General features: G+C 44.6%; 2 protein-coding genes across 10 annotated transcripts in view; both read left to right on the forward strand.

The window, feature by feature from the left end:
- The first annotated feature begins 1,437 nt into the window (after window positions 1–1,437).
- Window positions 1,438–8,400, forward strand: prrg2 (proline rich Gla (G-carboxyglutamic acid) 2). The gene is made up of 7 exons (XM_082530578.1): window positions 1,438–2,048; window positions 2,131–2,227; window positions 4,072–4,244; window positions 4,468–4,498; window positions 4,801–4,933; window positions 6,314–6,460; window positions 8,118–8,400. Exons 1-7 carry the CDS (start codon window positions 2,007–2,009, stop codon window positions 8,158–8,160), a joined length of 666 nt encoding a protein of 221 aa, XP_082386704.1. The 5' UTR covers window positions 1,438–2,006; the 3' UTR covers window positions 8,161–8,400.
- A 270-nt stretch (window positions 8,401–8,670) lies between these two features.
- The window catches only part of prr12b (proline rich 12b), a 64,256-nt gene continuing 48,194 nt past the window's right edge, over window positions 8,671–24,732 (forward strand). For all 9 annotated transcript variants that reach the window (XM_082530412.1, XM_082530414.1, XM_082530413.1 and 6 more), the window contains exon 1: window positions 8,671–9,058. In XM_082530412.1, the coding sequence (XP_082386538.1) occupies window positions 8,976–9,058 (83 nt within the window). In that variant the 5' untranslated portion in view covers window positions 8,671–8,975. The remainder of the gene's footprint in view (window positions 9,059–24,732) is intronic.

A 24,732-nucleotide genomic window follows, 5' to 3' on the forward strand; every position in this document is an offset into this window, starting at 1 on the left:
CAGATGGCCCAGGATATGAGTGGGCGTTATGGCGTCTGGGAAGGGATCTCAAAACTGGATTATAGATGGCAGACAGTTGGTGTCGTAAGCCCCGCCTCTGTTCAAAGATGGTCGCTCACAGTGGACATAGATGCTTCTTTCACTCCTCTTTCAAACCATCTGTCCTCTCTGTCCAAAATGTGAACATTGGCATCCTCAAAGAGTGACCTTTGACCTTTAGATGCAGATGGATGCTGAGTCTTGTCCTGTGGAGGTGGCTCTTCTGTGTTGTGCCATGCGCTTGTGAAGTGGCTGTTTGGTCTCTCCGATGTAGAGGTCTGAGCATTCCTCGCTGCACTGTACAGCATACACCACATTGTTAAGTCTGTGTTTTGGCGTTTTGTCTTTGTGATGAACCAGTTTCTGTCTGAGGTATTGTTGTCACTGAGGAGTGTAGTGATCTTTGTGTGGTAATCCATTGTGTTTGGAACAACAGTGCACCTTCCCTTGCCAGCTGGTAATATGGTGATGTTGTGGTCTTTGCTCAGGGAAGCGATGGCCTTCTTCTCTTGTATTGTGAGGTTACATGGAGGGACTTTAGCACTGCGGAGGGAGGCTGAAACTTTCAGCTCTGTTTCTGTTTGTGACCATTTATTAATCCTTGTGGTGGTTTCTGTGGCTGTGATGAGGTCCACTATGGGCAACTGTTGAGGAGAAATGGCAAAATTAAGTCCTTTGTCTAACACTTTCTTTTCAGGTTCAGTGAGATTCCTGAAGAGGATCATTAAGGGGTCCTTTGTCCCTCTTGGGGGGACACTCTCATAGGGCTTAAATTTGGGACTTTCCACCATTTGACCTTAGAACTGAAGAAGCTTCTTGGATGAGAGGTGAAATGTCTTCAAGCAACTTAAAGAAGTCCAGACGCTTTTCCCTCCAAGCTCCTTAGACCAGCACTGCCCAACCCCCGGGCCACGGACTGGTACCGGGCCGCGAGAGTTGAGGCTCTGGTGTGAAATGTATGGTTTTCAGGGGTTTTATCGTTAACTCTGTTCCCCTGGGTTTTTTCCGTGTTGTAGTTGTGCGTCTTATTTTGAAAGAAATATGCACGCGTTACCATAGCGACCAGAGAGCATTAAGGGGCGGAGAGGAGGACGGTACTCAGTGTTGTTGACGCATTTCAGGAGGAAGCTGCTAATAAAGTTACAGAGTTACACAGTGAATTCACGTTTATTATGATATTTACAAAATACCAGAATTTTTGTCTCGGTCGTATCATTTTGTTGTATTTATCCGCCTTAAAGGCCGGTCCGTGAAAATATTGTCTGACATTATTTGGTATTTAAAATATTTATATGGTATTTAATTGTTAATTAATCTAACGCCCATAGACAGGTGACGTCACCCTGTGGTTTTTGCCGTGGCGTTTTGGAGCTGATGTTACAAGCGATGACTGGAGCTGCATGTTGTTTGTTAACAACTTAAGTGATGATCACATATGTAAAATATGGACAAACAAGACGCGTTTCTATAGACGAACACCGGGGTTTACTCGCTGAGAGTCCACGCAGACGTCCGTCCTCGGTTTGTTGAAATGATCCACATGAAAACAAATGTATCATTTCCTGCCGTGACGTACCGACACTAGTGTTTCACTGTTTCAGTAAAACTTCACACTTCGTGTGGATCCGCGCTCCCTGCCCTGTGCGCACTCCCGACGCAGGGGATGGGGGGATACCCTAGCTTGGCACGGCAGGTTAAAGGCTGTTTCTACACTCGCTTCTATAGTTACAAGGCAGACGTGTGTTGCTTGTGTATTGGACATGTTGACATAGACAGCATATTGTGAGTAAACAGTGAAACCAGTTTGTGGAGGTTCCTCCCTTCAGGTGCAATGCTGTCCGACAGGTTTATTGTTTCCTGATCGTCTCAGCGCAATAAAGTGCGCAATGAAGTGGAGTAACTATTAGCTCTGTTTTTGGTGAAACCAAGAGAAATACGTTTGTTTTTCTTCAAGAAAGCTTTGACAGATGGAACAAACTGGAGCCAAATGGAGCAGCTGTGTTGGACAGGTCAGTGTTGGAGGAGCATCTTCATACTCGGGCTTCTAACTACAAGTGTTCTCACAGGTGCTCTTGCACTTTTTCTGTGTAGCTTTGTGCTTCGACAGCCGCGTTATTGTTGCTGTGGATGAACGGACTGTCCCTCGTGCAGATGGCCCACTGCTCCGTCACGTACAGACACCAACCAGGTAACCCACACCTGTCTCCTGTCACTTCATAAAAATTAGCTTTATAATTTGTGGTAATGCTTCAGTTACACAAACGTGCCTTGCAACAACAGCACGACTAGAGGAAAACCAAACTGCTCTTCTGTGAATCTGAGTAGTTTATTGCCATTAAACATCAGATGTTAAGTGAAATTAGAAGCAGCTCCTTGGTAGCAGGATTTAGAATAAATAACAATAAAAACAAATTCTATATAGCACCACTGGCTTTCCTATGAAGGAGTATTAGGGTGCCATTAAGAAAAAAGCAAAACAAAACATTGTTGTGAGAATAAAGTCAAAATTTTGAAATGTGTAGATTACAGCTGTTTCAAGACAAACGGCCACGGCTGCTATACCATCTACAAACATATATATATGGTGTATATACATTCTGCTTTGTGTAGATGAGCTGGTGAAGTTGTACTTCAGAATCAGTTTTCATTACAAGGAAGTGATTTCTCTTTAAGCACATAAACACAGTGGTGATGAGCAGGGCGCCATGAGGAGGAGAAAGGCAACCACTCCTAATGCTCCATCCTACCTCTGTGTATGACCCACGTTAGGTTGATCTTTCTAGTACGCTGGGCCTGCACAGCTCACTTGGATTGTTTGTGGTAAAGATTGAAAAAAGTACTGGAAACATTAGCATCACACAGTTGTTCATCCACATATACACAATACAAATGTCTCATTCCCCCACATCGCCAAGATGCTCCTCTGGAGTGACTGTGGTTGTCAGCATGAATCTCCAGGTAGGCTGTGCGTGAAACTAAACGTTGGTCAGCTGGAACTAACAGTCCCACAGCACCGAGCACCACAGGAAGCAGAATCCTGAAAGGATCTTTCACAGATACCTTAATACCACGCTACCATCTGAATGTTGCAGCAGAAATCAAGACTTATCACAGCAGGCAGCATTTTCTAATCTTCTGTGGTCTAATTTTGGTGAGCGTGTGTGTGAATTATACCTTCATTAGATCAGAAGTGTCAGAAATACTCAGCAACAACAACGTTATTATTAATAACAATAATTACAATTATAATTCATAATATACATTTTTAGAAGTTGATAGGGAGACTGCTACCACACTGAAAATCTCCCGCTGGCATTAAAGCAGGTCCATGATGGACCTCCACAGAAAATTAGCATTCAAATGTAAATAATCCAGTTTTGTCCAGTTTCAGCCACCAGACACTCTCAGCTTTCACAGTTTGTTTTTTGTGATTTTGTGTGAAATCATAACACAACGTTGTTGTTGACGGCTATTTTTTTTAACATTTACATATGTGTGTGCAAGAAAATGCCGCTTCACTGTAAATGTGTTGGAACCGATTATCAGAGATGTGAATTTGGGAGCTCCTGAAATGCACTTATAAGTACTTGTTTACTGAAGTCAAAGCTTTGTTTGTGGAGAGCACAAGAGTTTTTAAGGATTACAATTTGAATCACCATTACTAGACTAAGCACGCACAGGAATACAAAAACTAACGAAGAGCAGAAATGGACATCTGAGCTCGAAAGCAACAAGGACTTTTTGCCAAGTTACTCATCCAGCGATGGAGCAGTCAAAACCAGCTTTGTGATTTTAAACAGAATCACAGAAAACCCCAGTATCCCACTGTCTGAGGAGTGTTTGGTGGGGTCTGATGGCTGAAGCTCCCTGAGTACATTTGAGAATGCATCCCTCGCCACATGAACCATAAAAAGAGGGGTCAGAGATACTACGGGAAATCTGGAGCTTAGACAACAGACTAGAGAGTTTGACTTTTGATGTCCGTATGAGTTATGTTTTTGATTATCAGTGACAGTGAACTACACCCTGTAGGAGATCCAGTGTTGGTGGATGAGACAGAAGCTGCATCCTTCCTGTCCCGTTCACTGCTCTATAACAGCTGGGACTTTGAGCTGGTTGTGCCTGGTGATGTGGAGAGGGAGTGCATGGAAGAGATTTGCAACTACGAGGAAGCCAGAGAGATTTTTGAGGACACTGCAAAGACGGTGACTCTTCTTTGACTGTAGAACCTGTTTTTAATCTGGAGTCTTAGAATGAAAAACTATCAGTTTAATTTAACAATTATTTACACGTTTATCACCTAAATATACATGTTTTTTTTATTTTAATATTTAAAATACAAAACCTTTTCTCTTAGTATTTGAGCAATTTGACTTAACTTATTCAAGGTGACCTCTTCATTTAATCTTCATTTGCTTCCATTTCTAGGAAAAATTTTGGAAAACGTACACCAATCAAGGTAATACTTTAGCATCACTATGCTAACCTTTTCATTTCATTGTTCAAATGTGCATACTAATGACGAATGTATTTTTTGTAGTAGTTGGGATGACACTTTCTTTTTTCCATATTGCTATTTTTTGTCGATTGTATATTTTGTATATTTTCTAATTTTGCTGTTTTATCTACGTCTTCAAACCTCCAACAGTATCACGACTGAAGTCATTGCTGTAGTGATTGGCTACAGATTGTCTGACTGAGTAACAGGAGAACTATTGAAGAAACATTTTTTGAGTGGGGTGATGATGTTTGTCTTTGAAGGTAGTGCAAACAGACTGGACGTGTCAGGTCTGGTGGCAGGGATCCTGGCTGTACTAGTGTCTGCTGTAATTGCCACGGTGCTGGGAGTGTACTGCTACAAAGCCAAGAAAAAGGGTGCACGGAGGTCTGGCCGGTACGTTTGCTCCGATGTGGATCATCTGGTAACAGAGAAATGTGGAACAAAGTGACACCCTAACCGACACCAGTAACATTTCCCAGTAAAGTCTTTTAAAAACCAGTAGACCATTAAAAAAAATACAAAGTAGACAAGAAGACAATATTAATCCCTTATTCTTAATCCAGAGTTTGTGCAAATTTATAATTCTTTATTGTTATTTTTCCCTTAAAGGTCCAGGGGATGTGGGAAAGTAACACAAAGTGTCCGGGTTGAAAAAAGGAGACATGAGGGCAGAATTGTTTATTAAAGTTCATTAATATTTTTATTAGTAATTAAACCAAAAGAGACGGACAAACCACTGTCACCTTAAAAAATGAAAGAACAAAACCCAGGTATGGCTCACTAAAAATTGAAGCAAGTCAAAAAACTTTAAATGACAGAAAAATACAGAACTCACAGTCGTAGCATGGATGCATCAGAGAGCAACTTGGGGTTAGTATCTTGTCCAAGGATATGTGGCTATGTGTCGACCAGAGAAACCAGGGCTTGAACCACCAACCTTCTGATTACTAGATGACTTGCTCTACCGCCTGAGCCACAGTCACCCCATCAAGGCTCACTGGGACTAGAACTCTCCTTTTTTGGACCTAAGTACTTTTGCTTTAATGGTGAGTAGAGTCAGCTGTACCAGAATCACAGCAAAGATTTCTGGCACAACTTCATCTGCTTCCAAGGTGCATGGAGAGGATGAAAGAATTCACAAAGCAGGAACTCCAGCAACACTTAAGGGAAGATGAACAACTTTAATAATTGACCAACGCGTTTCGGCTTGTGGCCTTCATCAGGGTCACAAGCTGAAACGCGTCGGTCAATTATTAAAGTTGTTCATCTTCCATCCAGAATCAGAAAACTTTATTGATCACTAAGGAAATGATGTAGGTTACAGTTGCTCCAAGACACTAACAGACTAAAAAATTAAACAATACAATTTGTCACAGATTTTACAAATTTAAGAAATAGCACTAATTTATGCAAATCACTCAGTTATACCTATAAGGATTAGGAATAGGTGGCACCTAAGGCAGGGCACATGCTTAGTGTCTGACCTCACAGATGTGCTTCAGGAAAAATGGTCGAAACCTCCTGAACCTTCTCTGGAAAACCTTCCCAGAAGAGTTGAAGCTGTTATAGCTGCTAACGGTGGGCCGACATCATATTAAACCCATGGATTAGAAATGGGATTTTAGCCCAGTTTACATGACCAAATACAGGCAGACGACTAAATACTTTTGGCAATATAGTGTATAAACATTTTCACGTTTTTATGTTTGTTTATTAGCAATACAGCAACTAAAGGGGTTTAAAATTGGCGTGTTGTGCTGTGTGCTGTTCCAGACCTCCAGTACAAATTGCAGTAGATGGGCATACATCAGCTCCGGAGACGGTGCCCCTAGGTGGGATCACTGCACCAGGTCTGCCTAGCTACAACGATGCCCTGAACCACAGTGGGCAGCACGATGCTCCACCACCACCATATTCAGGGTAAGTGGAAGGCAAAGCGTGCACACACAAGGAACACTGGAAAGACTGACTACCAAGAGTACTAAGACATTCTGGTGAGAGAAGCACAACACATGTTGTGTATTTATACACGGGAAGGTGACTAATTGGAAACAGGTGTAACAAATTCAACACAAGTGAAACTGATTGAGTAAAGACACAATTACAAAGAAGGGAAAGCAAGCAGGTTGCAGATGAGTGTTTAATTTAACTGTCAAATGTACTCATGTTTGCAGTAAATGAAATGGCATACAAATTTGAAATATTTGTATAGATATTGGCACTCGGTGTCCCAGGCAATGTCTAAATAACTTTGGTCCACTTATCTAGAAGATGAAGAACATGGAACCATCCATATATGCACTACACTGATTATAGTATGATAATCAATGACAATCATGATGCGAGAAAGTCTATATGAGTGGTGTAAAGTGGTGTATGCAGTGGTGTTTGCAAGTGTATGGTATGTGTTGTATGCACATCGAAAATGAAATGATACTTCAAACAATACCAAATGTGTGTGATGGCATGAAGAAAGCAATCACACATTCAATTCAATTCAATCCAATTTTATTTATACAGCTCAAAATCACAACAACAGTCATATTGTGCAGTAGATCGTACAATAATACATAGAGAAAAACCCAAAAATCATATGACCCCCTATGAGCAAGCACTTTGGCGACAGTGGGAAGGAAAAACTCCCTCTTAACAGGAAGAAACCTCCGGCAGAACCAGGCTCAGGGAGGGGCGGGGCCATCTGCTTTGATTGGTTGGGGTGAGAGAAGGAAGACAGGATAAAGACATGCTGTGGAAGAGAGACAGAGGTTAATAACAGATATGATTCAATGCAGAGAGGTCTGTTAACACATAGTGAGTGAGAAAGGTGACTGGAAAGGAAAAACTCAATGCATCATGGGAGTCCTCGGCAGCCTACGTCTATTGCAGCATAACTAAGGGAGGATTCAGGGTCACCTGGTCCAGCCCTAACTATATGCTTTAGCAAAAAGGAAAGTTTGAAGCCTAATCTTGAAAGTAGAGATAGTGTCTGTCTCCTGAATCCAAACTGGAAGCTGGTTCCACAGAAGAGGGGCCTGAAAACTGAAGGCTCTGCCTCCCATTCTACTTTTAAATACTCTAGGAACAACAAGTAGGCCTGCAGAGCGAGAGCGAAGTGCTCTAATAGGGTGATATGGTACTACAAGGTCATTAAGATAAGATGGGGCCTGATTATTTAAGACCTTGTATGTGAGGAGCAGGATTTTGAATTCTGGATTTAACAGGAAGCCAAAACAGGAGAAATCTGCTCTCTTTCTAGTCCCTGTCAGGACTCTTGCTGCAGCATTTTGGATTAGCTGAAGGCTTTTCAGGGAGTTTTTAGGACTTCCTGATAATAATGAATTACAGTCGTCCAGCCTGGAAGTAATAAATGCATGAACTAGTTTTTCAGCGTCACTCTGAGACAGGATATTTCTAACTTTAGAGATGTTGCACAAATAGTTCAGTTCTCTTATTTGCTTTCAAACTAACTGCACCCCCGTCTTTCTAAAAACCTTTTTTTTCATAGGAACGGAAACAGCTGGACGTTCATTGATCATGCTGCTATTCACAAAGTTTTTCTTCCTGTCTTTGACCACAGGGGTGCGCCGTCGGTATCTGCTGATCCAGGTGACAATGAATGAAAGCCCTGCAGGTCACTGTGTGAAACCTTGACACTGATGGTTTGGGGAAAATTTCTGGTTGTTTTTTAAAATATACATATTTTCCTTAGGAGTGCAGTTCAAAGACAGTCCCAAAGTGGACCGTAGCTAATCATTTGTCACTAGTCTGATCACTTAAGACTTCGTTTTTGTGCTGTGTTTGTGCATTTGTGTTCAAGAAAAACCAAGATGCATTTTATATAATAAATCATGTAACAATTTCACATGCCTCCAGTCATTGTATAACTTGTTGTGACTTGCAAAGCCAGCAAATAAGCATGCAAGTAGTAGATTAAATTAGAATCACGAGGAAGTTCTTCTGGACATGTTTGCAGCCTTTGTGTTGTTTGTCATAGAAAGGTAAAACTGCTGTAGAAGCTTAGTTTTTGTTTTGTGTTTACAATGGTCTACAGCACACTGCGAAGGCGTGCATGCTTGTAAGAGAGAAGGCGATCACGCCAGCCAAGTCATTCTTCTTAAAAATGGCGTCATGTGAACAAAACGCAAAAAGAGCGAGTAAGCTGCAGCTATCGGAGCAGCGTGAATATAATTTCTCTTACTAAAGCTGCGACGTGGAGCATCTGTTCGGCTTAACACGAGAGACAATAGACAGTTAAATATACGGGGAGAGGAGGGAGGTGCTCCTGTCTGCCGCGGCTCCCCACACCGCCCCCGATCCCCGCTCAGTCTACAGGCTTGTCAAGCAGAGGAATAAACAGAATCTGGCGCTGGAAGTGAAGATATCCCTCCCTCCCTCCCGCTCACTATCTGTGCATCTTCATCCAGCTCTTTCTTTCATGGAGAGGAATTATCCCGCTTCGGGCTTCGGAGATCTGGGGACTGGGACGGGATGGAGTTACGAGAGATCGGCCAAAGCAAGGTAAGCTTCGGTGGCCGAAGCATGGGGAGCGCTGTTTTCTGACTGCCGGTAAGCTTAAGAGGCTCTGACAATGCCGTGGCATAGCGCTGACTGCGCCGAGTATTTAGCCCGGCTGCACGGCCACCAGTCTCGGGTACAGCCAGCCGTCATTTCATTGGGGGGAAGGTTAACAGTGATGCGAAGACGGACAGGGGTGAACCGCGGGTTGGTAGAGGACGGTTTCGTTATTGAACAAACCAAAACAGTCCCCCCACATACACACACATGTATGAGTACATCAGTGTTCATCACTGCATTGTCTCCGCTGCACACGAACACAAGCATGACAGCCACGGTCACCGGGCATAGTCCACACATGAAAGCGTGTATGCAAACGAAACACTGTGCCAAACACAGCGCAGTCATGGATACACGAGCCTTTATTCAGTGAAACTAACGCACTATTGCCAGTTCTCTGTAAAAGAGAAACTAATTCATTAACAATAGAACTCAGTGCGGTTGTTTGACTACAACACACAGGCTGGCAGCTACTATTAAGCTGACATTAGCCGCTATCATTAGGCATCTTGAGCATTACCCAGTGTCTGACAGCACATTTCTCCGGAGCAGACAGCGTGCAGCCTGTCCCCGTCATAGACACATTACCAACCTGCCCAATAAGGCGGTGACTTCAATCGTAAATAAGAAAAAGCAAAGAAATTCCGCTGCAGGCAGTGATCAGCTGATTCCTTATATGGCTGTGCTGTTGTATAAAACACGGTCTTATTAAAGTTAGCAAGCTCCTGTTAGCCTAGCTGCACATTAGTGGTTGCCTTGGCAACAACAACAGTCTCAGAGCGCTTCTCTGTTAGCAACGGCTCTTATTAAGTCTGGCAGTATGACTGTGATTCCAATAGATTAGTTACAGATTTATAAAAACAAGGCAAAGACTGATTCTTATGCCATCATGTGTATAATATTTGTCTTCATATTTTAAATGTAACGACATGAAGTCAGAAGTAAAGTCTTGGTCAGATGTTCATGTAATAACGTACACATGTACACAGCAGCCTTTCAGTGTCTCGCAGTGTAAACATTACATCAGACAACTCTTGTTCCCAGTGTCTTTTCAGTGAATCCCTTCAGTGAAATAAAAAAAAATCACTCTCCGTTGAAAAGCACTTATTCTTGATTCCCCCGAGATGCTGCATTTGACTCCTCTCAGTGTTAGTCTCCTCCTGGGACTAGAGTGAAATGGGTGCATGCAGCACCTCCTTGTTTGCCTGCCACTCATAATAGACACGTAATAAGACATCTGTTGACTGGAGCTCATGACTAATGTTTCTTCACTAGTCTGTAAATGGTAAATGGACTGCTTCTTATAGAGCATAATAGACACATTTTTACTCTGAGCATACAACTAATTCATTCACCCAAGAACTTTTTCTAACATTCATACACATTCACACTCCAAAGGATGCATTGCCCAAGGACACTTGACATGCAGATTGGTGGAGCCTGGGATCGAACCACCAACCTTCCAGTTAGTAGCTGACCTGCTCTACCACCTGAGTTACAGCCACCCACCCCGCAAGTCTGTATTGGGCTGAGCTGTGTTTTAGCTCAGTGAGATGAGCAGCCGTTCTGAGACTGGGAGGCTGGAGTTCAAATCCCGCTTATGGCAACATTTCTTTCAGTTCACAGTTAAACTTTTTAAACTATTTTCAGCACAAATCCCAGCTTTTTCAGCTGTTTTCAGCAAAAACCTCTTTCCAGCAAAAATTCTGCTGATTCACCTCTTTTCAGCAGAATTTTAAATCTGGGACTCTCCACCATTTGACCCTTAGAACTGAAGAAGCTTCTTGGATGAGAGGTGAAACGTCTTCAAGCAACTCAAAGAAGTCCAGACGCTTTTCTTTCCAAGCTCCTTAGTCTCTCATTCCTTATATCAAGACTGGAGATCACACTACTGATTTCAGTTCATTTAATATGTGAGTGCACAGATTCATTCTCAACTGGACATAAACGATGATCAAAGGTTGTATATACTGTATGATGAAGTCATCCAATCCCAGCCTCCAACACAGTGCGCTGAATCTTAGCTTTGAATGTCCAGTATATTCCAATCAGTGCAATTTCAGCATTCACTGAACCTACAGTATCTACACCTGTGTGGCAAATGTCTGGTAAAGACACAGATAATGAAATTTAATTATTAATAAAATATACATCATGAAAAATGAAAGCTGAAATTGATTCAGTTTAGTACTTTTCTCTGTGTGCTCTGTGATTATATTCAGCACTTTCCACTTCTCCCCCAAAACATGCCTTCCTTCTAAAGTTGTCATTTCAAGAATATTTTCTGTGTTGAGCTGTGCATGACTTGATGTTTGTCACATGAGTCACGGTCATCCTAGTGGGCCCTGGTACTGTCATTATTATGTTCTCTGCAGACAGTTTTGGCTGATGCATATTTGTGCCATGATACGCTGTGTCCAGGCAGGAATTGGACCCAAATGCCTGTGTCTGCCACCGGCTCACTCCTTGGTGGCTGCTTATCGGGGCCTGGAGCCTGGGGCTCGCTCGGGCACCTTCGGAGGTGGGGTGCCCCCGGCCTCTCGGCCTGGGGCTCGGTCACTCAGGCACGGCTGGCTGCCAGCGGAGCTCACGGGCGCGTCACTGCAACTCCCCCTGGCTTCTGCTCCGCGGCTGCTGAGTGAGCCCTCATCTGGGACTCTCCTCAGCTCTTTCTGGGACAGTGGCGCGGCTGCCCCTCTGTTGGTCTTCCTTGGTCTCTTGTGCTCTGGGGGCCTCTGGATGTCTGGAGTCTGGATCTCCTCCATACCTGCTTCATGCCCTGGAGGACGGGGCTGTGGCCCCCCCACACCCTCTAGCAGATCATTACATGAAGGAACCTTTTAAAAACAAAAAACAAGCGCGTCCATGCTCACAGGTGTACACACGGGTGATCACACCCACAAACTACACCCTTTTTGGCTCCTACCTCAAAGCACACTGTGTTCTGTTGATCTTACGTGCTGCACAATAATGTTTAATATTTAGTATTTACTGTTACATTCCCATAGATCATCGTGATGTTGTTTATTGTATTGCTCTCTTTTTCTTCTTTCTTTCTCAACAGGTGATCCAGGTGATTGATAGATGCATTTTTTGTCTGCTTATTTTGTTGGTTTTTGTTTTTTGCCCTTTATCCCCATCCCTCTTCCCCGCTGTTTTTCTTTCCCTTTCTTTCTCCCCTTTGTTTTCCCCACTCAAGTCTGTCCCGTATTTAACAAGTGGAATAAAAAAAAAGGTGAATCAAATAGACCATTACGGCAAGGCCGGGATGGTCCATTTGGTAAAGTAAATCCGTTGGGCATCTTTCTTCGCCTTTAGACAATAATTCTGATGCAAAAGAACCAAACGGGACAGGCAAGAAAAAAAAAAAAAGGAATTGGACCCAAATGCAAGCTCACGGAGCTGGGAAATACTAACTCGGAGAGACACAGGGAAAGTCACACAGTTTGAGGAAGGACGTGACACAGAACTGAGGGAGACACAGACATAAATACACAGAAGGATAACGAGGGACGTGGGAGCACATGGGGAGCACAGGTGACACTGATAATCTTAATGAGACAGGGCAGGCGCAAACACAACGTGACGTACACTGACGGGAGACTATCAAAGTAAAACAGGAAGTACACAGAGACACAGACAGGAAGGGAAGAGAGAACACAGGGAGAGCACAGACATAGCAGGCTGGGGAAAACACAAGGAGGAGAAATGAGGCATGGGAACTCACAGATACACGGAGGGGGGACACAGGGGGTAAGGAAACGAGGGGCAATCTAATATGCAACATCTAAACAGAATAACCTAGTGACTCAGCTACGCTCCAATCCCTCCATATTGTGGCCAATCAGATGCCAGGATATAGGATAATATCATTATGTGAAAAACAGAGAGGGTGAGAGACGCGACAGTCAAGTGGAGCGTGCGTCTGTCCTCTCAGTGAATGAGTGAGACAGTAGACAGCGGTGAGGAGGGCTGTGCGAGAGCAAAAACACATAAATGTGCCTGACACCCGTAAACGAAGCAGCAGCTGGCTGCAGTTTAAAGACTTTTTTTGTCTCTGTCTTGGTCTCGATACCCTCTGGTCTTGGTATTGTCCTGGTCTTGGTTTAGGCGGTCTTGACTACAGGTCTAAAGTGAAGACATGGCTGTGCATTGCAAAGTCATTAATTGCACATGAGTTCCAGCGCGTCATGGACTAAAGTAAAACAGTATGTTGGATGTGCCACGCAATGCTCAATTACTTTGGTGGGAACTAGTGTGTTAGCGCAGTTAGCTCGTTAACGTGTTGGCCGTCCAGCCCCATGCACGGGGCGATCGGCGGTAGCTCGTTAACGGAGATTTGCCGTGTTGTGGCGTTAAGGTCATTTCAACGAGATTAACCTGAAAGCACTAGTGGGAACACAACGAATATGACTGCACATTTACTCCGACATCATCCTAGTGCAAAGACAAAAACAACAAGCATGCTACTAACTTTAGCCGAGTCATTTAGACAGCTGTTAGTACATGATTCTCCTTATGCTGCTGAGAATATAGCCCAGAAGAAGCGGATAGTATAGCTTTTATTTTGGAAAGAGACATTTCTCTGTAATAAACTCTCTTTTCCAAAGATGAGTGATTCCTCAATCAGATACAGGGCTTGCAATATCGCTAGCCCGACGTCCCGGGGCTAGTGATTTTTCCAGTCGGGCTACCAAAATCTATCTCTTCCCTGCCCGTCGGCCTATCGTAGGAAGGAAAAATATATGTCAATGCTTTTGCATTCTTTCGGAAATGTAGCTGGGTAATTATGTCATTGGCATCGGTGAGCCACTGTCAATATGTGACATATTGAAATCGCGTTTGAATTTGCGCTTGTTTTTTGCTTTCACTTTGCAATCGCGTGAACTGTGTATAGAGAGCGACAGCACTGATCTGTGAGTGATGATAATTTGCGCACCAATTCCTCTGACATCTCTTATTAATCGTTAGCTTACTATGCAAACATGACAAGTGAAATCTCCTGCAGCTTAAACATGTGAGAGGTTGATCGCGCAGAGAATCGCTGAGCTTATGTGAGTGCGTGTGTAAAAGCAGCAGGATATATATTTTAGTTCTGCTGAGCCAAATAAGACAGGTCGGGGTGAAGAAGTGACAGCCAAAGAAAAGCTTACCACAAAACGGAGAAGTTATGACAAATCAGACTACAAGGTAGACCCTACAATAATACATAGAGAAAAAAGAAGAAAAATGTTTTGATTTTCTTCACTGACCTGGGTGACACTTTTAGAGAATTGACCCTGTAGCGAGATCTGGTCAGCAGCAAGTGGCTAAATTCCAACGATTCAAAGGGAATTGCAATTCCCGGTGTAGAATTTCGACCAGAGACAAGAGGATGTCGCCAATGTCTTCACCGGGTGGTGATGTTGTTTTCGGGGAGTCTTCTGGGCAATTTCTCTGAACATGGTGTCTCGTTCTTGGAAAGAGGAACTCTGTGCCTTCTTAACATCGAAGCACTAGTCAGTGTATTCCTGGAGAGCATCCAAATTGTCCTCGCTGGCCTTCAGAGTGTTGGAAATGATTATGCAGATGTGTTATCTGTCAATTGTTTGGTGTATTTTAAGCTTCAAAAATATGTGTTTAATTCTGAGCCACCATTCATTTTTTCCCCCACCATGTCTCTGCTTACTCTGGATGGCATTATATTGGGCTCCAGTAATACTTTGTGGAGTCTTCCTGTTTTTATCTTGGTAATTCTTGTTCACTGTGTCTTATGTTTAGTTTTACTTCAGCGACACAAGGACACGTACACATACACAGTGTTGCGGAGTTGGAGATGTTTCATTTAGAGCTTTCTTTAGTGAGATTACTGGTGCAGCTTTTCTGCTATCCAACTCCTGGGACGGCTTTCCCTCCTGTGCCACTGACTTCCTGATAAAGGGAGTGTCTGATTGTCCGAACACCACCAGCTGCCCTGCCAGCCTTTGAGTTTATCTTTTGTCTTCCAAGCCCTGCATTTGGGTCCAGATCCTGCCTGCCACACAATGGTACCATGACTGGTGTCCTCTGTTAAGAGTATTCAAGTACTAAGACTGAGCTTGAAATTAAAACAGTTTTCTGTGATCCAAGCTTTCCAATCTGTTAATGAACTTTGTTTTTCCAAACTAGCTGTGTTTTGTGTTCACAGCCTGGTGACTGTGAAAACGAGCTGGGTATCTTTGAGTCCAACATGAAAATTCAGGCTTTATTTTCTAAGCCAGTCTGTGTTAATTCTGAGTTTTGTTGTTAAAAACTGTTTTCTGCTCCTGAGCTGGCGAAATCAGACACTGTTTCTCTGTGTTGGGGTCTCGATAAAAACTGTACCTCAACTGGTATCTCCAGCGACCTCCAAGTGTACTTGGAGTATCCCGTTTGCTTGAGTTGGCTGCATGTCCTGCTCCAGCACCCTTGAGTATCTTGAGTATCCTGCATCCTCAGAGTGTCCCGAGTATCCAGAGCCCACGTTGCCAGAACCTGTGGTTTCAACACTGCCAGAGCACAAGGATTTGCGCCTCAATGACAGGCCATTTACCAAGATTCTGGAGGGGTTCTGCCTCCTCCATCATCACCACACTCCTTCCAAATCATCTGTTTCCTTGTCGCCGTCATCAGCTGCCAGCTAAGGCACGGTGCCCCATCACCTCTGCTGATGTCAGTCCCTAGCCAAGCCTCCAGAGGGTCTTCTTTGACATAGTTCCTGGTCTCCAGAGGTCCTGGACCAGAGGGTCTCTTATGATGCAGTTGCTCGACCATCAGATGAGTTCCACCTCAGCCTCTCCTCTCTGGTCTATCCTCCTGAGGGGTCCCATCTTTGGTGCTGCCCGCCAGCCAAGCCTTCTGAGGGGGTCCATCTCTGCTGTTGCCAGTGTCCTGTCTGGCTTCCACTTTCACTGGCCTCCTAAGCATCCCCTTCACTCCTGGGGCACCCTGTGAGGATCCAGCTTCCTGTCAACCTCAGACTTCAGACGTTTTGTCAAGATAGTGTAGATAGTTTGTCTACTTTACTTGAAGAACTTCTGAAAGGGAAGACTTTGCTGAAAGGAAGTCTTCAGTAAGATCTCCGATCTGTGCCACACAAGTTGATGGCTGAAAAGTTTGCTACATGTTTCGTAGTAGACTGGAAGGTACGGGAATAGTTGACTCACCCTTTTAATCTTATTTGCCTTTCTATTGTTTTGTATATATTCCTCTAGACTGTATATATTGCTTTTGTTGGCTATTTATTTTTGATGTCTTTTTAAAAAAATATTATTCTTGCACCGTTGGTGTGGAGCACCTATAATTTTGTTATACATGTACAGTCACATTAAAGGGCTATTCTATTCTATTCTATTCTATTCTATTTTATTCTTTGTTATCATTACCATTATTTTTTGTTCTTCTGATTTTTTTTAAAGATAAACACTGTGTGGATTTGTTGACTGTGTAGTAGGCCTCATGGGTGGGCAGGTAGGGATGGGAACATTCTTTGTACAACAACTTTCATATAGCCATTCTGAATACCTGGTCCATGCTTGAATTACTTATAAGCTTGCAATTCGTTATTACCAAACTATTTAAAAAGCCCCCTGAAAAGTATTTTGAAGAAGACATTTTGAAATGAAGAAATTTTATATTTCGAGAATATACTTCTTTTAAAAAAGTATATTATATATACAGATTAAATGTAGCAATTTTATGAATTTTACTGATGTAATCAAATGTTTTGGTGTACAACAATAGAATCAAATTAAACTGTTAATACACTTATACTTGTCATGTCATGAATATTATTGGGGTCTTTACTAAAACAAACAAACAAACAGTAATTTCATTCACATTACTTGTTAGTTTTCCTAAAAGTAATGCAGCATGTTACTGAATTTCTCACTGGAGAAAGTAGTGTACTTATTACATTACTTATTACATTACTTTCACGTTATTTTGTAAGATAACCTGCAGTGCATTATCACATAATAGACCTTTTTCACGTTTTTTTTTTTATCGGAAGTTGCTCATAACAAGCAGCAGGACATCCTAATATGTAGTGATAAGTAGATAGTAGATTTCTTCTTTGCATGTCAGAAGAAATGGCACCGTGTAAATATCAAAGTTTTGCAGCATGCCAGGCTGTTCTTGTTGTACACAAAAACAGCCCTACTTATCTTTTCATTCATTCCTGGTTGGGACAGCCGTTAAGAAGAAATAGATACAAGTGATCAGAAGACAGGAGGTGCTGAATTTGCACTTATGCAATAGACATAAATGCAATAAGCAAAGAAGATTATTTCAGTGGCTGCACAATCAGTTGTCAAAAAAGCAGTGTTGTCCCAAGCCTTTTCTCTTAAAAAAGTTCTACTCCACCACTGAAAAGCAGTCATTATATGAAATGACGAATAAACGTCAATCTGCGTCATCTTAGCCTGGTGAAGGTAGCGATATGGCTGCTACTGCTGTGAAGCTGGATCATGACTGCGTGATACACCCATCCGCTGGTAAGCTTTTGCCTCATGGATATTAGGTTGTTCAATGTGTTTTGGTAATGTTATATGTACTGTTAAATAATTTATTGTTAAATGCCTCTCAGCCCAAACAACAACTCATCTGTTACATAACTTGTTCACAAAATTCACGTAGCAGTATCTAGCAGTACGTTTGTAACTAGCCTGTTCGGAGTCTTCCATGTTAATTAGGTAATATGCATGCACTCACAGATTTTAATCAATCCACATACATATTTCAGTGACATTCACTTGTCAAGTATTGTAAATATGTTATCTTAGTAGTATTTTAGGATCTTTATCTTGCAATATAAAGTGCCTTGAAGCAACTGTTGGGATTTGGCGCTAGCTGAAAAAAACAAACAAACCCAAACTGAATTGAAGTGAATTATCAGTTTCATCAGTTTACTGCATTGTAACAGCTGCTTTCTAGCTGTTGGGGATTCTGGGAGTGGAATCTGCAGGCATGTTGTTAACGAGATGTTTTGGTTATGATTGCTCTTCTGTGGTCTGTTCACAGGTAGTGGAAATATGCCAAGACTATTATTTTATTGTATTTAATTTCTTTATCTCCACAGGTGCGGATGAGGCTGGGAATCTAAGACCTGGAAACCAGGTTGGAAGACGTAGTTCTGCCATCTCCTGCCCTGTTCAGCCAATGGTATGCATCAGATGGACAAATAAAACTCTGCACTAAATTTCCATCCAAGTGTCTTTAGGATCTTTTGCATAATCTACTTCTCAACTAGTGTACTGGACCAAAACAAAGAAGGTAGGTGAGAAAGCCTGCCTGACCCTAACCCTTCCCCAAAGCATAACATGAACCGATGAGTTTCTGATATACTCCATGAAGGGTACTGCTGATATTAAGGAGCAACTCCTTGCTTACATGTTTAAACTGTGCATTGCCACAGTCAGGAGAAATACCATTACCTGGGCCAATTATCTTTGCATTGTGTTCATTCTCACTTCATATCTAGAGAAGCAGGGAAAAAGTCAAGCCCGCCATGTCCCTGAAATTCTAGGTGTGCCAATGTCAGGTTCATGTTGGACTGCACAGAGATCACCCTGGAGACAACCTCTTCCCTGACCTTACAGTGACGAGCATTCTTTAATTTACAAAAACAGGACAACATTGAAATGGCTGATTGTAGTGTCTTTAGCAAATAACCACATGGGAAAAGGTGAGAGGTTATAAAGGCAAGAGCTTAGTTCAATTTAGTGCAAAGTACAAATGCATGAGTGTGTTATAATAGTACAGGTCTAAGTTAGCCTTCAATTCAACAATAAATACTTCATCAAACTCTTTCCACAGTTAAGCTTGTTTCGGGTATCAGTGACAAGGTTGTGTCATACCAGTCCTATAATTGCCGTTCTGGCCTGAACTCGCCAGTAGTGGTCAAGTAGAGGATCCAAATGCAAACTCTTGGAGACAAAGGCAGACTGACATAATATATACACAGGAGGGTGATTACGTGAGTGGAGTCAGCTGGGAGTTAGACAAAACGACAGATGGGAAGCAAACTGAACATAAAGCACACATGACAAGAGACTATCAAAATAAAACAGCAAACAGAAACACTGACAGACTAAGAAACATAAGCTTGACACAGACAACAGGTAAACAAAGAAAGAGATGACGGACTTGGAAGATACGAAATGACAAAATACAGAGGTCACTGTAAGAGGACAGGAGGGAGACACTAAAGCAGTGGTTCTTAAGCTGGGTTCGATCGAACCCTAGGGGTTCGGTGAGTCGGTCTCAGGGGTTCGGCAGAGCCTCCGCTGTGACATGCACGGCTCATTTTGTGCACCAGTAAAAAGCATGAATGTCTTGAATTTGAAAAAAATCATATTTTATTTTTCACTAAAGAGGGGTTCAGTGGCTGCATGAAACTGGTGGGGTTCAGTACCTCCAACAAGGTTAAGAACCACTGCGCTAAAGGGAACTGATAAATGTAAGACATTTAAACTAGACATACATAATACACAGCGAAAACAATATGGAATAAGCATAACTCATAAACACAGGGAAACCAAGGTATAAAACTAAAACCAAGGAACATAAATAATTTTTTCAAAACTCAGAACAATAAAGAATTAACAAGGTTTAAAAGCTCTAAACACAAAGCACAAAGGACCATGACAGTAGTCCTTGTGTGAATGGCACAGAGTGGCATAGCCATTCTGTATGTTGACGTGAGCTTCCTGGACACGTCATGTTTTAAATACTGCTCTTCACCTCAACAAGCCCAAACAGAGGCGACTATAAAGGAATTTAACACGCTAAAGCTGGTGGGCCTGAATGTCACACCAGAAGGTCTGAATCAGAGCCCAGGGCAAAGACACTGAGCAAGTCTAATCAAACAAATTTATTCCCATTTTAAAAAATTAAACAATAAAACAAATGTTCTTTTAAAACTAAAATCCAACACAAACCCTCAATAAAATTGTCCTGAAAAACCCCTGGCCTGGCTAATCTCCATAGGAGCCCTCACCACCAATAGGGCTGCAGCCAGCGAATGACAAACAGTACTCACAGACACAGGTACAGGTTTACCTCTGCCCTGGTGTCGATCGTTGTTTCCCACTGCTTGATGGCCGTGCCGTGTTGGTGGACCCATCTTCACGCAAGCCTTTTCACCTGGTGATCAGGCAGCATGTCCTTCTCTCTCTCTCACCTGGCTTATACGTGCTCCTACTTTCTAGAGTCTGGGCCCTCATCCCTTTTTTGTGCTCGGACAGTTTTTTTAACAGGTCCTTTCAGCAGCTGATAGGCCACCTCAGGGCACACCCACACCTCAACAGGTGTTAACCAGTTTGTCCGTTGTCCACCCAGTCCACAGTGGATTAAAACACTACAAAACAAATATTAAAAATACAAATCATGCAAATAAAATCAAAACGCACATCTCAGCAGCTGGGGTCTTTACTGCAGAATCCTGCTCCTCATACCCCTTGTGGCAACAGCATAGCTCCTGAAAATGACTGGAAGTCAGCCATGCTTTGCGTTGCCGTGCCCATACAAGACATACAGACTGCTGCCTGGTTCCCTTCTGAATTTCCCAGGACATTTGTAGTCAAACTTGAAGGGAGTAGAGAAGCATAAACAGATGTAAACTTGGGCAAAATGGACCTCTGAAAAAGTGCTGCATCAAAGAAAAGTCTGGGAACTGTGGAGCCATGTGGTACAGGATGAGGTCACTGGACATATGGATGGACAGTGGTACGTCATGGGGGAACCACGTGGGACAGTCCCAGGATGAGACAGAATCAGTTCCTTCTCAGACTGGCTTAATTTGGTTCCAGATACCATCATCTCAGGGTCAGAAATCTGTCCTAGAACAAAAGAGTGAAGACATATACAAGGCATATGTAGTTCATATTTAGTTACTGATCACACAGAGGGAATGTTCTAACACTTCACACACAATAGTGAAAATATTAGTGTTAAACATTACTAGTGGTTAGTCACAACCATATGAACCTCTTTAAACAATAATGAAGCTTATGATTAAGTTCAATAAGGAAGATCTGTAATCACTCATCTACCTGCTTTCCTGGGTGTTTGACTGCTTTTCGGTTTACACCTCTACTGCTTTCCCACACTGTCGATCTCAATACTGACATCATCACTCTGGTCCAATCATCAATCAAACTCGCTTTGCAAGGTTTAAATCTGGGCTCCGCACATTCTCCCCTTCAAACACCTCAGCTAGAGCTCTATTCAAGCCTCTATCTTCTTCGTCTCAAACAACAGCGTTCTTGACTCCGGAGGGTCCTGTACTAAATCACTGCTGGGATTCCATCCATCTTCATCCATCTTCATCCGCTTTGTCCGGGGCCGGGTCGCGGGGGCAGCAGCCTAAGCAAAGAGGCCCAGACCTCCCTCTCCCCAGCCACCTCCTCCAGCTTATCCGGGGGAATACCAAGGCGTTCCCAGGCCAGCCGAGAGATATAATCTCTCCAGCGTGTCCTGGGTCTTCCCCGGGGCCTCCTCCCGGTGGGACATGCCTGGAACACCTCACCCAGGAGGCGCCCAGGGGGCATCCTTGTCAGATGCCCGAACCACCTCAGCTGGCTCCTTTCCATGTGGAGCAGCAGCTGCTCTACTCTGAGCCCCTCCCAGATGGCCGAACTTCTCACCCTATCTCTAAGGGAGAGGCCAGCCACCCTTCGGAGGAAGCTCATTTCTGCCGCTTGTATCCGCAATCTCGTTCTTTCGGTCACTACCCACAGCTCGTGGCCATAGGTGAGGGTAGGGACGTAGATCGACCGGTAAATTGAGAGCTTCGCTTTTACACTCAGCTCCCTCTTCACCACGACGGACCGGTGCAGCGTCCGCATTACTGCAGCTGCAGCCCCAATCCGTCTGTCGATCTTCGGCTCCCTTCTCCCATCACTCACGAACAAGACCCCGAGATACTTGAACTCCTCCACTTGGGGCAGGAACTCATCCCCGACCCGGAGTGGGCACTCCACCCTTTTCCGGCTGAGAACCATGGCCTCAGATTTGGAGGTGCTGATCCTCATTCCCGCTGCTTCACACTTGGCTGCGAACCGTTCCAGTGCGAGCTGGAGGCCCTCACCCGATGAAGCCAACAGAGATGAGATTCTGAGGCCACCAAAGCGAAAGCCCTCCGCCACTTGGCTGCGCCTAGAAATCCTGTCCATAAAAATTATGAACAGAACCGGAGACAAAGGGCAGCCCTGGCGGAGCCCATCACCCACCGGGAACGAGTCCGACTTATTGCCGGCAATGCGAACCAAGCTCTTGCAACGGTTGTATAGGGATCGAATGGCCCGTAGCAATGGGCCAGACACCCCATATTCCCGCAACACCTCCCACAGGACACCCCGAGGGACACGGTCGAATGCCTTCTCCAAGTCCACAAAACACATGTAGACTGGTTGGGCAAACTCCCATGCACCCTCAAGTATCCTGGAGAGGATAAAGAGCTGGTCCAGTGTTCCGCGACCAGGACGAAAACCGCATTGCTCCTCCTGTATCCGAGGTTCGACTAACGGACGAACTCTCCTTTCCAGCACCCTGGCATAGACTTTCCCAGGGAGGCTGAGGAGTGTGATCCCCCTGTAGTTGGAACACACCCTCCGGTCCCCTTTCTTGAAGATGGGGACCACCACCCCGGTCTGCCAGTCCACAGGTACTGCCCCTGATCTCCACGCAACATTGCAGAGGCGTGTCAACCAGGACAGCCCTACAACGTCCAGAGCCTTCAGGAACTCGGGGCGGACCTCATCAACACCAGGGGCTCTGCCACCAAGGAGTTGTTTAACTGCCTCAGTGACCTCGCCCCCGGAAATTGGCGGGTCATTCCCCTCATCCCCAGACTCTGCTTCCTCCTCGGAAGACGTGTCAGTGGGATTAAGGAGGTCCTCGAAGTATTCCTTCCACCGCCTGACAATTTTCTCAGTCGACGTCAGCAGCGCTCCGCCAGCACTATACACAGTGCATGTAGAGCACCGCTTTCCCCTCCTGAGACGTCTGACGGTTTGCCAGAATCTCTTCGAGGCAGTCCGAAAGTCTTTTTCCATGGCCTCTCCGAACTCCTCCCACACCTGAGTTTTTGCTTCAGCCACTGCCCGAGCCGCATTCCGCTTGGCCTGTCGATACCTATCGGCTGCCTCCGGAGTCCCACAGGCTAACCAAGCCCGATAGGACTCCTTCTTCAGCCTGGTGGCTCCCTTCACCTCTGGTGTCCACCATTTGGTTCGGGGATTACCACCACGGCAGGCACCAACCACCTTGCGGCCGCAGCTCAATGCAGCAGCTTCGGCAATGGAGACGCTGAACATGGTCCATTCGGACTCAATGTCCCCAGTCTCCCTCGGAATGCTGTTGAAGCTCTGCCGGAGGTGTGCGTTGAAGATCTCGCGGACTGGGGCCTCTGCTAGACGTTCCCAGCACACCCTCACTACGCGTTTAGGTGCACCAGGTCTGTCCAGCGTCCTCCCCCGCCACCTGATCCAACTCACCACCAGGTGGTGATCAGTTGACAGCTCAGCCCCTCTCTTTACCTGAGTGTCCAGAACATATGGTCGCAGGTCTGCTGATACGATTACAAAATCGATCATCGACCTACGGCCTAGAGTGTCCTGGTGCCACGTGCACTTATGGACACTCTTATGTTCGAACAGGGTGTTCGTTATGGCCAAACTGTGATTAGCACAGAAGTCCAATAACAGAGCACCGCTCGGGTTCAGATCAGGGAGGCCGTTCCTCCCAATCACGCTCCTCCAGGTCTCGCCGTCATTACCCACGTGAGCATTGAAGTCTCCCAGCAGGACAACAGAGTCTCCAGGTGGAGCACCCTCCAGCACCCCCCCCCCAGGGACTCTAAGAAGGCTGGGTACTCTGAACTGCCACTCGGCGCATAAGCGCAGATGACAGTCAGGACCCGTTCCCCGACCCTAAGGCGCAGGGAACAAACCCTCTCGTCCACCGGGAAAAACCCCAACGTACCGGCAGCAAGCCGAGGGGATATTAGAATACCCACCCCAGCCCGCCGCCTCTCACCAGGGGCAACTCCAGACTGAGACAGAGTCCAGCCCCTCTCCAGGAGACTGGTTCCAGAGCCCAAGCCATGTGTAGAGGTGAGCCCGACTATATCTAGCCGGTACCTCTCAACCTCACGCACTAACTCAGGCTCCTTCCCCACCAGAGAGGTGACATTCCATGTCCCTATTGCCAGTCTTGGCAGCCGGGGGTCAGTCCGCCAGGGCCTCCGCTCCTGGCCGCCACCCGGCACACAATGCACCCGACACCTATGGCGCCTCCTGCGGGTGGTGGGCCTGCGGGAGGATGGGCCCATGTCTCCTCTTCGGGCTGTGCCCGGCCGGGCCCCATTGCTGGGATTCCGTCTAAATGAATTTCTCAATCTCAATAAATCACATTAAATTCTTCCAAGTGATCTTTCCTTTTACAGTGTAAACCTCAGACTGTTTTTGGCCACTGTTTGGTTTTTGCACCATAAACTCACCGACAGGTTCAGGATGGATTTTATTAAAAACTGAAGAAAAAAGCAGGTAGTCTCCAATCCATTGTAGCTGTAGGTATGCATGTGTCCCTCAGTAATGCTGACATTCTAATTGTAAATT

Source organism: Aulonocara stuartgranti, assembly GCF_965226115.1.
Source record: "Aulonocara stuartgranti genome assembly, chromosome: 4".
Taxonomy (NCBI): Eukaryota; Metazoa; Chordata; class Actinopteri; order Cichliformes; family Cichlidae; genus Aulonocara; species Aulonocara stuartgranti.